This window comes from Dermacentor albipictus, chromosome 9 (genome assembly GCF_038994185.2).
Source record: "Dermacentor albipictus isolate Rhodes 1998 colony chromosome 9, USDA_Dalb.pri_finalv2, whole genome shotgun sequence".
In the NCBI taxonomy this organism is placed as follows: Eukaryota; Metazoa; Arthropoda; class Arachnida; order Ixodida; family Ixodidae; genus Dermacentor; species Dermacentor albipictus.
The window spans coordinates 23,821,600-23,837,172 of NC_091829.1; the positions used below are offsets into that span (position 1 = coordinate 23,821,600).

At 44.7% G+C, this 15,573-nt stretch overlaps 1 protein-coding gene across 3 annotated transcripts in view; it reads right to left on the reverse strand.

The window, feature by feature from the left end:
* Positions 1 to 374: 374 nt before the first annotated feature.
* The window catches only part of LOC135901938 (neprilysin-1-like), a 56,817-nt gene continuing 41,618 nt past the window's right edge, over positions 375 to 15,573 (reverse strand). For 2 of the 3 annotated variants that reach the window (XM_065431781.2, XM_070526291.1), the window contains exons 16-21: positions 13,858 to 13,925; positions 12,509 to 12,639; positions 11,627 to 11,692; positions 10,518 to 10,622; positions 10,333 to 10,409; positions 375 to 1,306 (exon numbers count right to left, since the gene is read on the reverse strand). In XM_065431781.2, coding sequence (XP_065287853.1) covers positions 1,207 to 1,306; positions 10,333 to 10,409; positions 10,518 to 10,622; positions 11,627 to 11,692; positions 12,509 to 12,639; positions 13,858 to 13,925 — 547 coding nt within the window. In that variant the 3' untranslated portion in view covers positions 375 to 1,206. The remainder of the gene's footprint in view (positions 1,307 to 10,332; positions 10,410 to 10,517; positions 10,623 to 11,626; positions 11,693 to 12,508; positions 12,640 to 13,857; positions 13,926 to 15,573) is intronic. The other variant, XM_065431780.2, reaches the window with a different exon arrangement.

The window sequence follows — 15,573 nt, forward strand, 5'->3', positions numbered from 1 at the left end:
TTCTGCACTTTGGTTCTTGGCGGGTTTTTTCGGGGCAGCTGGTAAGAAATACGCTGCTATGACACTTCGCGAAAGTTCTTAATCACAGATGGAAGTTCATGTGGTTGACGTTCGCAAAGGTTAACATTCCACACCGCTTTATTGATGTGTCGGCCCAGGTTATAGACGGAGCAATGAAAAAAGAAAGGAGAGGGCCTCGAAGGTCTCTTTTCTCACCAACAACATATCGCATTAAATGTCTACCACACAAGCATTGCGATACTCGGCGTTAGTGGAGTGCCATTGAAGAAAGGTGTACTTCGCTTGAGCAGTTTATTCTTTTATATTATACGAACGTTGTTAAGCTTAAGCTTTATCGCATTTATTTTGTCACGGCTTTTCTACCGTGCAGCATCACGGCGATGTGTTGTCAGTGGGAACGAACTGAACGGTGCGAACACGTATTGTCCAGCAATATTTGGCATGTTGTTTAACATAGCACACCGGAGATTCAGAGGTGATGTAACCTACGAAATCCGTTTTCCGATTGCTTGCTTACACAACCACCACTGTGTTTCACCGAATTTTGATTCCGTATTCCTGGAACTTATTGTAAAGCACTTAGTTTCCAGCCAAGGTTTGAGTTCAATTACGCATTAGCAACGTGCACCTGAAGAAAACAAAATAATAATTTATCAGATATTGGTTAGCGTAAATGTTAGCACGAAAACTGTCATGTGCGCCACTCCATGAACCTTCGTCAGCAAAAAGTGCCATTCGATCTCGAATGCCCTTGTTTTAAAGAGTGAATCATCACTGATCACTGGATCAAGCCGCTTATAAGAAATTCATTGACACGAATGAATCGGTTCTTTCCCATTAGATGCGCTACAGGGCAATGTAAGCAGTACAAAAAACACGGGAAAGCACCAACGCAGGATGGGTGCCACTTATAAGTTGCACGTATAGCGTCCATCCTGTGTTGTTTGTCTGTTTCCTTTGTAATGGTTTCTTCGCTCAACGTAATATTTTTGTTAGTAAGTGTGAAGCGGTATAAGCCCTTTCTGTCAGCAGTTCTACCTAAATGAAAGCACGCGATGGTTAAATGGGGGAATAATTTGAAGGTAGTTTATTAGGCCCTGAATGTCTTTCGGCTTTATTTATTCTACCAACTATTACAGGTTGCTTGACTTCTGCAATGCTGTCTCGCTTTATTTCCCTTCCGCCTCACCACAAAGTGCACCTTTCTTTCCGGTTCATTGTCGAGTTTGCTGGGCAGCTGAACGTTTCGGAGAAGTCAGGCATATTCGACATAGGAAGGTTGACTCTGGAAGAAAACAAGGTACATCTGTACGCACGTCACGCCACAACAGTTGAAACTGCGCTACGTTTAAAATATTTGCAAAATATTGTTTGTTTTGACCACATTGAAGGATATTGCACAATGAAGTGTGACACTTCATTCATTCATTCATGACACTTCATGATGTGTGAAGGAGCGTAACAAAGACTTGAGGACTTAATTGTTGAGCTTCATCACTTCACTATTATGCAGTGTTCGACCAGTTTACTACATGAATGTTCCCGATGGCTCAAGAATGAAGTGGAACACCACTTGCAGCCGATAACTAGTGGTAACCGCGCTAATAGTGCTAAAAATATTCTGATGAACTTGTTTATTCTCGAAGATTCCGCGAAGCGACATCAGAGAAGTCGCAGCTCGAGGTGATGACAGAGATGTACAGATGAGGAAGATGAGACACGAATGTTGTGCTCATGCTACTTTTCCCCCTAGGCGGAAGCGGCCACCTTGGCCGCAGAAGTGTGCCACGAAACGCGGCGTAAATACGGTTTCAAAGGGATACAGGTGCACAATCTCTGTCCTGTGACAACGAAGGTCAGAGGTAGTATAAAGAGAGAAAATGCTGTGAATAACAGGGGAAGTTTGTTCAGTAATCCGGTAGGGTCCAAGAAAACGATTGTGAAATTTCTCATGTAACGCGTTGGACACGTACATGTGTCGAGAGTAATACTTCGACGCCAGGGTAGAAAATCGCACTTCGGTGAGTGGAGTCGTAGCAGTGCTTGTTAGCATCTTGGGAGATATTGGTGTTAATGCAGACGAGGTAGTGGCAGTGGGTGAGATGGGAAACAAATTGTCCGGAGAAAGACACTGCTGACAAATCTAGAGGCAAAACGAAAGATGTATCAAGGGCGAAAGTTCGTGAGCGGCCATAGAAAAGGAAAACTGGGGAAAAACTGGTGGTACGTTGAGGTGGGATATTGTAGGCAAAAATCACAAAGGGTAGGATTGCATACCAGTTTATGTGGCCCGGGCTGATGTACACTGACACCATGTCTGAGAGTGTATGATAGAAACGCGCAGTCAAGGCATTGGTCTGTGGGTGGTAGCTGGAAGTTGTTTTATGAACACTGCTGGTATCTCGTAGAACATCGGAAACAATGGAAGAGACGAAGACCTTGCCGTGGTCGCAGAGAAGAACGCATCGTGCTCCAATACGTAAAAAGATGTTTCGCAGGAAAAAGTCCGCAACTTCAGAAGCTGTGCAGTGTAGAGAAACTTTCTCAGCATAGCAAATATGATGATCAAACACTGTCACGATCCACCGATTACCGTTGGTGTTCGGAGGAAGAGGCCCCTGCAAGTATATTCCGACGACCTCAAAGAGAGAGCCGGGACAAGGGAGGGGTTGGAGGGGCGCAGTGGTAGCAGGTGTGGGGCTTTTGCGGCGTTGGCAAGGCTTGTAAGAGGGGATGTACTTGGCCACGGCGTAGGAGAAACCAGGTCAAGAGAACCTGCTTCGGATCCTGTCTTAAGTCTTGTGATATACATAATGACCTGCCAGTGGGTCATTGTGAAAAGCTCGTAGGACATCGCTTTGCAGAGAACGGGGAATGACGGGGACCTGTTTGTTTCCATCAGGGTGCAACCTGAATTGGTCAAGTTGTCGGTGCAGACAGAAATTTAGCAGCGAGGAGGCAACGTTGAGGCAGTGAGAAATAGTCCGAAAGTATGGGTGTGCCTTGTGGTGCGCAATAAGGACGTGATGGCAGCCAGTGCCCGGCCAGTCTAGTGTTGCTATTTCTGAAAAGGATGAAGATGGCTCGCTAGACGGCCTTTTCGGGGGATACGTGGGTGGACGATGCGAGATCGCAAGCGGGTAACAGGATAGAGAGCGTCGGCGATTCGGTGCTTCTTTCCAGACCTGTAAGTTATGTCTCAGTCGCACTACTGCAAGCGTATCAGTCAGTTCTAATGACGATCTGATAAATTCTTCAGCGAGGAGAGCCAGCACAACGCGCGATGGTCTGTAATGACCATGGAGCGGCGGCCGTGTATATATCGGTGGAATTTTCGCACAGTCCAAACAACTGTAAGAAATTCCTGCTACAGTAATGGCACAATTTTTCTCTGTTGTGGGCAGGCAACGACCGGCATAGGCAATGACTCGCTCATGAAAGGTATGGTCCCGCTAGCGTTGGTGCGGATGATGGTAGGTGCAGCCTTGTCAAAATTGCATGGTACCGGCTCCAACGTGCTTTAAAGCCTGAAAAGGCGCTTCGCCATTTTGTCCAAACGAAGGGTTCGGCAGCCCCAAGAAGCTGGCGGAGCGAAGATGCAAGCGTTGCAAAATTGCGTACAAAACGGCGGAAGTAGCAGGCGCGGCCCATAAAACTGCGCATTGTTTTCTGTCGTTCTGGCTTGGGAAAGTTGATGACTGTGGCAATCTTGTCAGGGTCCGGTCGAATCCCTCTTTTCCTAAGTAGCCTAGAACCTTTGTGTTCTTGCACACGAAGTGGCATTTTCTGCGTGTTCAGCTGGAGTCCAGCCTTGGCAAGAAAGGTTAAAACTTCACCAAGGCACTCGAGATGTTGGGATAATATTGAACAAATAGACAACTATATCGTCAAAGTAGCACAGACTACGCAAGACATTATCACGCGCTTGTATGTGCCAGGCGCGTTGCAAAGTCCGAAAGGCATCACGTTGAATTGGCAGATCCCATAGCGGGTGGAAAATTGTTTTCTCCTTGTCAGTCTCGTACATTGGTATTTTCCAGTTGCCATATAGAAGATCAAGACTAGAGAAGTACTCAGCGCCCTGCAGCGAGTCCACCACGTCATCAATTCGTGGCAGGGGATAAACGTCCTTGCATGCGATATTGTTGAGGGCACGGTACTCGACACAAAAGCGTGCTGAGCCGTTCTCCTGTACAAGAACCACTGGAAAAGACCAGGGAGATGAGGAAGGGCACATTATATTCCGTTCATGCATGTCGGACAGATTTTTTTCTTTGACAAGCTTGCGCTCGATAAGAGACACTCTATATGGATGGCGATGAACGATGCGGGAGCCATCGGTCTGAAAGCGATGAGTGGCGACAGGCGTTTTACCGAGGACGGGCGATTGGGCGACGAACAAGGCACCATGTTTTTTCATCAAATCGAGTAGATCGCAAGTCTGAGTAGGTGAAAGGGTCAGGCCTGATGGAACTTCATAAGAGAACAAGAAGATTAAAGAGGAGACAAAGTTGACTCCGTCAGTGCAACAGTCAGAATAACGAGGACAACATGTTGAGCCTCAACAGTGCATGTGATCCATGTGGAAACAACTGGGGATCAGGAGTAATATTCAATGCATCGATCACTGTGCGCCTATCACAGAAACTAAGAGGGCTGGGAGCGATCACAATTCGTCTAGATGAAATCCGGCAATAAGGGTGTATGACCACGTCACCGTGTACAATATCGGCGAAAACAACGGCAATTACTTATTCTACAGAAGGCCAAAGCAATTAGTCTGTGGTTGTTACAAAACGGCTATACGTATCATTTGTAGAATGGCATTGCTGTCTGGTGCCGGTGAGGAATAGGAGGCGCTGGCGACAACTAATATACGCGTGGGTGGGCGGCAAGAAATCCCAACCCAAAATAAGTTTGCGAGTGCATTCACGTAGCCCCGCAAATACTGTGTGATGAAGGATGCCATTGACAAAGACATGTACTGTACGTTGCGCAAACAGGTGAATTCTGTCATTGCTTGCTCCACGCAAAGGAGCGCCGCAGTGGGGCGTGGTCAATTTTCGTAGTCACGAGATGAGCGCGACGGATGGAAATGGTGGCACGAGTATCAATAAGCGTTTCGACACGAACACTTTCCACAACCACTAATTACTGATTCGACGGGCGCTCTGGAGGAATTATAGGCAGTCCGATGGATGTAGTTTCCCCCAAAAAAACTTACGTATGGAGTCTTTCGAGCGGAGGTCACGTGGGCCTGTGAGGCATGCCCCTTGTCGTGGTGGAGGTGATTGGCGCCGAGATGAGGGGTAGTTAAGAGGGATATCGGCTTTGTACGGGGGAGACGGTGAACGGTGAGAACAAGGCGGCTATGTCATCCGCTGGTCAGCCATGAGTAGACGTGTATGGGGGCGTTCTTGAGGAGCGTAAGTTCTGCAGGGTAGGTCTTGACTGGACATCAATGCCAAGGGTGGGGTGATGCGACGACCAGAGCGGAGCTGCAGGGAGAAACTGTGAGAGGACTTAGGGAACGAAGAGCAACCTCCACCACTTCTCAGGAACTTCATTCTTGAAAACTCTAAACTACGACAAAGGCGTCGTTGTGCGTGGTGATCATGATATGTACAGATAAGGAAGATGAGATGCGAATATTGAGCTCAAAAATTATTATGACGATAACAATACACTACGTACCGCAATAGAACCAGGAAACTCACGATAATCTTTACAGCGAATTTGATTTGGTCCGGTCGTGGAAAGCACTATATTGTGCCGCTTGCAGCTCGCGCCCTGCAGGGGCACTGGTTGAAAGATGAAGTGCGAGTATTCAAAGCGAGCGGAATCACTAACTCGTCAGAAGTCCAGATGAGGAAGAGTCGTTCGATGTATTGGCGAAAAAAAAAAGCAGGAAAGAAATTGACAGAATTGGAATGGTGGCATGCAGGCCTGGGTAACTCTACGATATCGAGATAGAGGTTTTAATGACGACAGAAAACATCAAGAGATAGGCAGACTTCTAAACAGCGATGGGCATTCATGCCATAATTTCTGCTTCTGCGATGTTACCATTTGTCCCTAGATTTTATATCTTGTCGGCAACTTCCTAGAAAGAAAACGTGAACGGCACAGTCCCATTTTTGAAGCAATGTCAGGTTTTGCTGCAAGAAAACTGTCCGAGTCAAATGTATCCCACCTTATTGGCGAGCCACGTTGGAGTGCTTGTGTTTTTTTCTTCATATATCGCTTTACAGAGAGCCGTTACAGCCCTCACCCTCCACTTTCCTGAGGGGCAAATAAAGCTTGGAGCATAGTCTCGTTGACAGGAACCAAGTTCTGAGCTAGATCATGCAAGGGATTATAGGCCCGCCTTAGCACTTTTGATTTTCTATTCTTCACATGCCATGTAACATGCGTGCCATTCGATATGCAGAGTAGTATAAAATAGCATTAAAGTAGACACTGGTTTGTTCTGTTTTCTTTGTGCGTATCTGTAGCGGTAGCTGCCCCAATGACCAAACTGGCGGCTAAGAAATGAGAAGTGCGAACTCCTTCATTCATTAATTATTTCAAATGACGAGACATGAGGGCTGTGCTTACATAGAAAAGTAAGGAAAAAAAGAAGAATGTAAGAGAACGTAAATACATGTAAACATGCCACTTGCTCGCTTGCGCCACGTCAAATCGTACGTGATTTCGAACGAGCGTAAAAAAAATGGCTGTGGCTTAGCTAAGGTTAAGCCCAGGATGCGAAGCATACTAGCCTTTATTTTAGTTGTTGAACCACTGTTTAGCCTGGTGAACTGCTGTTGCGTGGCTATATTTGGTTCGGCTAGACGAAGAAACAACTCATGCAGGCGAGCGCACGAGCTGAGATCCGGCTATGTAGCTACGCGGCCGCAAGCGAGCGCACGAGTTGAGCCTCCACTTTTGCAGCTGTTATGACGTCATATGGTAGCTACGCGGCCGCGCGCGGCGCAGCAAGGAAAAGCGTGGTTGTGCGGCTAGTATGCTTCGCATAAAATTCGCTGACGAACGCTACTGCAATTCGACAAGGAGAAGTTGCAGTGGCGCACTCTTATGGGTGATGGCACGGCGAGGACGCCACTCACTCAGCACTTGCTGGGAACTAAGTACGCGTGCTAGTTGTGCTACCATACGGATGTTTCGGCTGCTTGCCGATGTCACGCCTGAAGTTCAGTTTCATTTTTGTCGAATCAGTGCGACTCATGCAAGTTTCAGGCTTTGATCTTGGAAGCTATGTAGATATGAAGGGGGTCTACTCCTCTTGCAATCAAGGGGTCTCATGTGTGTCGATAGCTTCCATTGAAAGAGAATTACCGGAAATTTGATCTGTAAAAGTTAGTATTTTTCAACAGTTCGCTGAAACGTTTTTTTTTTTAATATTGAGTTACGCAATACACTGCATACTATATGAAACAACCTTGCCATTCGGGGTTAACAATGTAAATGCGCATATTACATGAATACTGGTTTCGAAGCTTCTATCGAGCTTTATTTGTTCTAGTAAGTTGTTGTAGTACCTTGTAGGCAATATAGTAATGGGTAGAGAGATGATCTATGTGCTCACTTTTACGAATGAACTTGTTTCCGTATTCCCCAGCAGCAGCTACTAGAAAGCGCTGTTCGAGGCTTCTGGTACTACTGCGAGTCATCTATAGTATCTACTTCACAAATAATCTTGAATAGTAATTGGCTCAACGAAAGGTGTTGTGGTCAGAAGGAAGCTTTAGTTCGCGGCCAACTTAAATTTCCCTTTAAGATGCATGTAAAAGGCAAAAATGCTTTCATGAGAAAACCGCTGTACTGATTGGAGTGAAATATGTTGAAACTGAGAGAAAAAAGGGTGTGCAGCCAAGGAAGTTTAGGAATCAAAATTTTAATTTATGGAAGTTTTCTTACCGCAAATAGCCGAAAATGTAACAAAAAAAAACACTCAAGCTTGAAGTTTCAAAATCCCTGACTTGGCACCGAAGACATGTAGCAGTTGATAAATTGCATCTGTTAGGACCTTTGAGCGTACAAATTTTGTAAAACAGTTTGCCAAACATCTTGCATTGAATTGAAAAGGCAGCAACCAATTCTCTACGAGCATCATGCAAATCTAAGCACACGTTAGTGCTATATTTCGAAGCAATGCAATCTGTATCACTCCAGTACGTTTTAGATTCATTATGCGTAGTTTGCGGAATAGTGATATTGTTATTGGTTGCTGAGTGAAATGTAAAGTTTTACTTGAATGTTTTGAAATTTCGCAGCTTTAAAGTTATCTCCTGAAAAACTTGGCTTTATCAATTGAAAAATTATCTTGTTGCCGTCACTAGAATCAACCTTTCTTTTAAGTGCAACAATTAGGCCTCATTGAAATCAGTGCCCTGGTCTCCGATTAGGAGCATTTTTCCGTTTTTCCGTAATATATTGGAGCTCCCGAGTTCAAGCTTAGATTAAAATTGAGAGCCAAGCCATGTGTCATATTGGCGTGAAACAGCGTTCATTTCAGGATACGGCACACGGTACCCTTCTAGCAAAGGCAGCAACCAGCCGTCATTACGGTGAGGCACCTATTGCTCAGAATACCCGTACGTTCACTACAACTTTTAATTGGAAATATGAAGCAGACGTTTGCATCACCGGTCGGAGTTAGTAGTTTATACTCTAGACTGTAGGTGTGAGTTTGTGCTACCTCAAAGAGAAAAATTAAAGTATCTTGTGCAGTTTCGAACCATCTTTTGAAGTAAAATACGGCCGCATAAAAACACTGAGAACCTTCTTTGAATGTGCTTGATTTACACCAGCTAAGTGATTTATTATACTTTAACGGGGGCCGCACACGACTAACGAATCAATGACGTTTTCGTTGGCTGCAATCGTGTGGTTCTGATACATATGAAACCCGAGAAGCTGGGTCGAGCAGCTATGTCAGCTTTACGGAACGAATGTGTCATCACTGACAATCCAAAGGGCGAGCTAAACACGTCGCATTAAAATGAAAGTACTGATCTGGGATTTTCAGTGGACTGATAGCTTACAGCTTCAGCTCGCTTCACTTAAGTTACTGCCTCTATAACCTGCTCCTAACAGCTTATTTTCGATCAACAGTTCATGAAGCGAACGGTGTAGGAAGAAGCTCGATGTTAGTGCTGGTTCAGTCATCACAATGTTGTTGGATGTTTCGGTGGACAAATGCGAGACTTAAGTGTTAGAGACACCGTTAGTCAAGATGAAGTGAAAGGTGGGTACAATCAAACTACATGCTGTGGAAGCTGCTGCTGTGAAATGCGGGCGACTACATGTCGCCCGCATTTGTTACATCCTTGTTGCACCCCAGCATATATTCTTCTTGTCTCTTAGATGTGCTTTGCTATTTTTCATGTTTATGCTTTGTTTTCTCACTTAAACTGCCGCTCCAAGGTTTAGAACCACGTATAAAAGCTCAACGCTCTGGACAGAGTTCCGTCGGCCGGCTTTCTAAATGTTGTTCTTGAGAAACAGCTTGTTAAGCTGGTATTTTAAGTTTGTACGAAGGAAAACTGCCAAAACAGCCACTAGAAAAATCCGCGAGAAGTGTACCAGCATAGAGAATTGGGCTAAATCAAAGGATACACAGGGAGGCAGGCGTACGGTGAGATCAGAGACGCGACTGATGGGCCACATCTCATGCGAGGGGCACTCGCAATGCTCACGTAGGTAACGCTTGGGGCGAATCTTAAACACGGTTTAGTTATCTTATCCTTAATCCTAAACATAGTGTCATGCCCATCGTGTATATATGTGGGCGGAAAGGGTGCTTTTGTTTTAATCTAGTTCAGTGCCAAGTACAGGTTTGTTTATTTGGTAGTATAGCGAGTCTTCCAAGGTTGCTACAGGTAAAGTATATATATATATATATATATATATATAAGAAAACAAGAACAAACAAATGTTGGTGAATGCCCCCTACCTGCACTAGGCTTAACATTTTTTCGCATATTTTTTTCTCGCGCCCCAAATTGTGTGTTGTCTGTCCGTGTGTTTCAGAGGCCAGTGAAAGCAATACTGTAGCGGACAAGGTGAATGTTGTTCATTTCACCATGAAGCGATTCTTAAAAAGATCGCCGAGCGCCTGTCATGGGATCCTGGTGATGTCGTAGTCAATGAGTGCGGAGCAAGTTGAAGCGTTCAATTAGGATGCTCTTCTTTCGTTGCCGACAAGACTTTTGTTTGTGGAATAAAGACCGACATCACACATCTGCCTCTTTGGTCCACACCGGCATGTTCACCTCTCCAAATGAATACACTGAGCTTTCGACTTACCTGTATTGAGTAGGGCTGTGTGGATCGTACTGAATCAGCAGCTTTAGGTATTGTGGACGGCTCACGCTGCACCATGCCTGCGGGAAAGGGGGTATAACTATCAGTTATTCGCTGAAATCCGGGGTTTTTGATCGTAGTTCGGTAAGCTATCATTTGTCAAAAATATTCTTGCTTGAGGCAAGTACCAATGCGTTTGCGATGAAGAACAGCTTCTTTCCTGAGAACTGTTCCAGGCCTTTCAAGCGAGTGGCGTTGCTGTTACATTCGTCTTCCAGAACTTTCTTATACGCCTGCAAAAAAGCAGAAAATGCGATAACTGCAAAATGGCGAATAGCGTACGGCGGTGAAGGATAGTTTTAGAAACCACTATGGGCTTTCCGTCTGAAAAAATTACCTGATGCCGAGAAATCAACTTCAGCTCTGAAATATTACATGCCCAAACGAGGAATGATCACGACGCACACTGTAGTGATGGGCTCCAGATTGATATTGAGCCCTTTTGAGCAACGCATAGTACACGAGCGTTCTGTCCCGCAGCCAGGGTAGTCTGCCACCACGGGTGTGATTGAACCCGTGACTTTGAGCTCAACAGCGCGACGCCGTAGCCCCTGGGCTATTGCGCCGGGTATGAGTCAACCAGGGCTCTTGTTGCGTGAACAGTTAATAAACCAGTCACGATTTCTTTCACAAGGAGAGGCAATGCCTTTTAACCATACATCACATAAGGACGGGCAGGAGGTGTTGGGTCAAATGCGTCCTGACCTCGTGAAAGTGTTTCTCTTAGATATTTCTTGTCAAGAGAACCTTAAACAATGTGGTTTTGCTCTTCTGGAAAAACCATTCAATTTGATCAATAAAAATGCGGGCATAATATTCCAGTTTTTGTGTAGTTAGATTGAAACTTCCAATTCCAGAACCCTCAAATGGCTCGCGTTGACGTCATCGAAGCCGCGAACTCTAACGACCTCTGGTGAGGTCAGTAACTGAGCTTTTACAAAACAGTCGATTCCTTCTACTATGGTTGCAGTAGATGCGAATTGCCCTCAGCTATATTAGCAGAGACACTATTGCTTTGGCCAAGGGGCTTAAGTGGCGACTGATGACACTTGTTAAGATTGGCGAAGTGCGACTGCGATTTGGATCGTGGTAAACGCCAGTTTGCAGTACGGTGATCAAATTATGGTCACTAAAAGTTCCATAATGATGCACGAGGTATATATATATATATATATATATTTAAATGTATATATATACATGGAATTGAACATTTGTCAGGCACATAAGGACTGCTCACCTCGAAAACCAGACGGAGGCCCCCGTTGTCGGCAATGTTTTCGCCCACAGTGTTTTTGGCATTGAGCTATGTTGAAGAAAGACAGCAGTCAGTTCGTTCGGCTAGACCGAGGAGACATTGCACGAGGGAGAAAACGCAGAAAGGTTGTTTGTTGGATCCATAAAAAAACAGCCGAAAATACGAGCGCGGAGTCAGCGAAAGCACGCATGTACAACAGACGTTGAGTGTTGCGCGCCTGTTCTTCTCTGGTATTTTCAGTTTCACACTTAGTTTGTTGTGTTATTTAGCAAAAAAAGACAAGAAAAAGACGGAGATGAAAGGCTTGTATGCATGGTCTTTGCTGCCGACTCAAGCTTCAAACTCATGAGAAAATTGGCAATTTATATTTGCATTAAAATAAAATTGAGGCTGAGCAAGAAAACCACGAAATCATTGTTGGGACATTGTCAAACCGCTATCTAGTACGACTGTATGAACAAAGCAAATTTGACAAACACGTCTTATTAAACCCATATCTACTATGCCGTATATGATCGTGCATTGTAATATTAGATACGCGGTATATGTGGATGCAAATTTCTATCTTAAGAAAGGAAATTCAGCGTGTTTGTGGTACGCTGGCGTGAAACGGAGAACCTGCTCTCAATGTGTCTATGTGCTTGCAGGTGCTTTGTTACTCTAGGTTTAACATAACATCTTGCGCTCCCGAAATAGAATTCTTAATTTTTTATTCACATCGACAAAAATACGACAGCGCCACGGATACCCATGCATATCCCGAATATTCTTAACATAAGTTGAGTGCAGTGCCACCAAATGGGATATATGTGGTGCGGCTCTGAAACTTGTTTAACAGTAAAGTATAAATTGGAAACGTCTCACCGTCATGTTTGCTTCTTTGTCAGTGATATTTCCGTACTGATCCTCGAAACATTTAGCTCGCCGCTTGAACTCGGCTCTAGTAAGATTCGACCACCACTCTTTTAAAGCGCCATCGGCGTCGAACTGACTTCCTGTCAAAGCACAGCGGAAAAAAGAAAAGCACATGAGAGGATGTATTGCTAAGCATGTGTTGCTACTGTCCCTGGTAATTGTTGTCAAATTTCTATTCTCACGCAACTTGAGCGCCATATAGGTCATCCGAACGTTTCGAATGTCGTAGCTTTTCTTGGCACGACGGCTCAGCAGATCCTGAGAGATTGAGCGCCGAGTATGTTTTCGGCAGATTCTAGCATTTATGTGGTCACCTCGAGAGAGTGTGAAGAATTTCGTAATCTAGCCTGGCGGAAGCGCTTTTCTTCGGTTTCATGACTGATAACCAAGCTTGTCGTGTCAGCATCACCGAGTAGGAAATTGGTTTAGAAGGAAAATTTTCGCCGATTAGAGTTTCGAGTTTATAAATCTTAGTTGCTTGCATGAATGCGCACCGTCACATCCACGTAACGGTCTGTAAGAACCATAATAGATATTTTCAAGATATCCCTTTGCATACTTCCATTTACAAAAGGTGTGTCCTCTACTGATCTTGAACTGGTCTTTTCAATATGCTGATTGCGTGGTACTGGTGTTTGTGTATACGCTGCCTTATCCTTGAATTTCTGTCTTTAGGGACACAAAACTAATTTTATCGCTAAGTTAAACTGGTTATCTAAACCAAATGTGGGTGGGTTGCCGACTTTGCCAGTACCTGTTATTGGATCTGCTGTAGAGTAGGCTCCCGACTATGCACGAACGCAGAAGCGGCGCGCAAGCTGCACAGGGATTATTTGAAGAAGGACGGTGCCATCGCCCCAACTTCCTACCGTTCCATTAAACCACAGCGCTTTGACGTATCTGCAGAGCTTGGAAATTTCGGCGAGGTTTTGTGCTCGACACAACCGTGCATGAACTTCGAGGCCTCTAACATACAAGTGTTTCGAATGAAGACGATACGGTGTCTACCACTCTGATGTTGTTCTTAGATGAATGATGTTTGCATTGTGAGGACCTTCTGCTGTCGCAGCATGCAAGTAAAGAGCGGGAGGAATTTTTGAATTCTGTTGATTCTTGTAAAGTTGTTCACAAAGTTTGATTCCCTTATACTAATGGCGCAGAGCAACATATTCCAACAGGTGTTATCTTCAACGAATGCCTGAGTTTAAGAAGGCACTGAAATTATTTGATCCCCTTTGATGAGTGTATGGTGTGCCAAAGCCACGTCAGAACCAACGTTTTCTTTTTGATGTGCTCACCTGTATCGTCGAATCCGTGCGTCATTTCATGTCCAACCACCATGCCAATAGCTCCGAAGTTAAGGGAACTGCCGGTAAGAATGAATGCGTTATACAATAATTGCGGCAAATAAACGAATATTATACTTTAGTCGCTATGGTAAATTGTGTCTGCAACAAAAAAGGAACAGGAATAGTGCCAGAATGTCTAACGTATCTTCTTCAGGTGGTATGTGTCATCAAAGCAGGAAAACATAACCCTGACTCATCCCTATATTTTGCCAAATATGTAACAGTATGTTAGTAAAACAGTGACGTAAATATTTGATCAATGGACGCACATTTTCAGGTTTAAGTTATGATTAACATGACGATTTATGTATATGAAGTCATGTAGAATATTATGTGCTGCCAGATGACTGCGAGCTAGTTACGTCAGCGAATTCTACCTGAAACAAGTGCACTGCGTGAGTCCAACGAGATGCTAAGAAATTGCAAGAAAGGCGTACGTCTTTATTGAGCTCTTTGCTAACACGAAGAAACAAGGGAGATTAGCTTTCAAGATGAGCTCTGCGCGTGACTCATCTAAACACCCAAAAATGAATTGATTACTTCATTGTAGAAGACTTTCTACGATTCCCGATAATTGTATCATACATGACACATCCAGATCTACTTACTGGTCACTCCGGCCTAATCTGCGATATTTCTTTTTTTTACAGAGTTGCCATCTCGAAGACATTTGCGGCATCTTATAGAGAAAACGTACTGTAGTTATTTGACACTAATTTAATGAGTTGCCTAAATTTGGCCCGAAAGGCTGAAAAATAAACGGGTTACCTAAATGCATGTGGCTCTCATGTCGGCAAATCCGTATGCTTCCTAAGGTGTGGAGAGTTCAAGGAATAAATGCGAACGGCGCCTATGCTTAAACTAATCAAACGAAATAGTTGCCTACACAGTTGCTCGAGAAAGTAAAAGGTGCAGTTGACTGACACTGTTTTGCTTTTACAGTTTATCTGATAACTTTAACAGCCAGAAAAAATAATTTATGAATAGAAGATGGGTAGTCCTCAAGGTATGTTCGCTTGGATAGAGATTGAAGCTAGCACTATCATGGGAACGCAGACGAAAAAGAGAATTGATTATCTTGAATATTCACCAGATACTTTAATTTAATTGCAGTATGTGTCTTAATGTGATTCGTTAAAAGTTCATCAGTGGAAACTTGTTATTTATTCAGCTATACAATGCAATTTCTCGTACTTGCAACGTCCGCCTCTTCGAGTGATCCAGCTTCAGGAATGTAATTGTGCTGTCTGCCAAAGTCAATACTACAGTGCAGCTCTGAGGCGCCCGTTCCCGCGTTGAGCATCGGCGTGCCTTGGCATCCCTAGGCGTCACTCGTAACCGAGCAAACGAACACAGCGAAGAATGAAAGAGCGGACGCGGAGCGCATTGGGTGTTGAAAGATGGCGATAGCGAAGAGAGCGTCAGGAGGAAAGTCAAGGAAGAGGGTATGGCGAAAGCGTACGAAGAAAATCATAGTGCCGCGCAAGACTGGCTCTGCGGCGACGATGGCTACGAGATGGCGCCAGAGTAGCACGCCATGCAGAGTCGGGAACAAAGCGCTGCCTGAGAGGAGGTCTGTCTGAGGCGGGTGCTGTGAATTGCGCCCAAGCCCGACCGACGCGCTGCCTCTCGCGATCTGCCGATTAGTCACGCAGTCGCGCCATA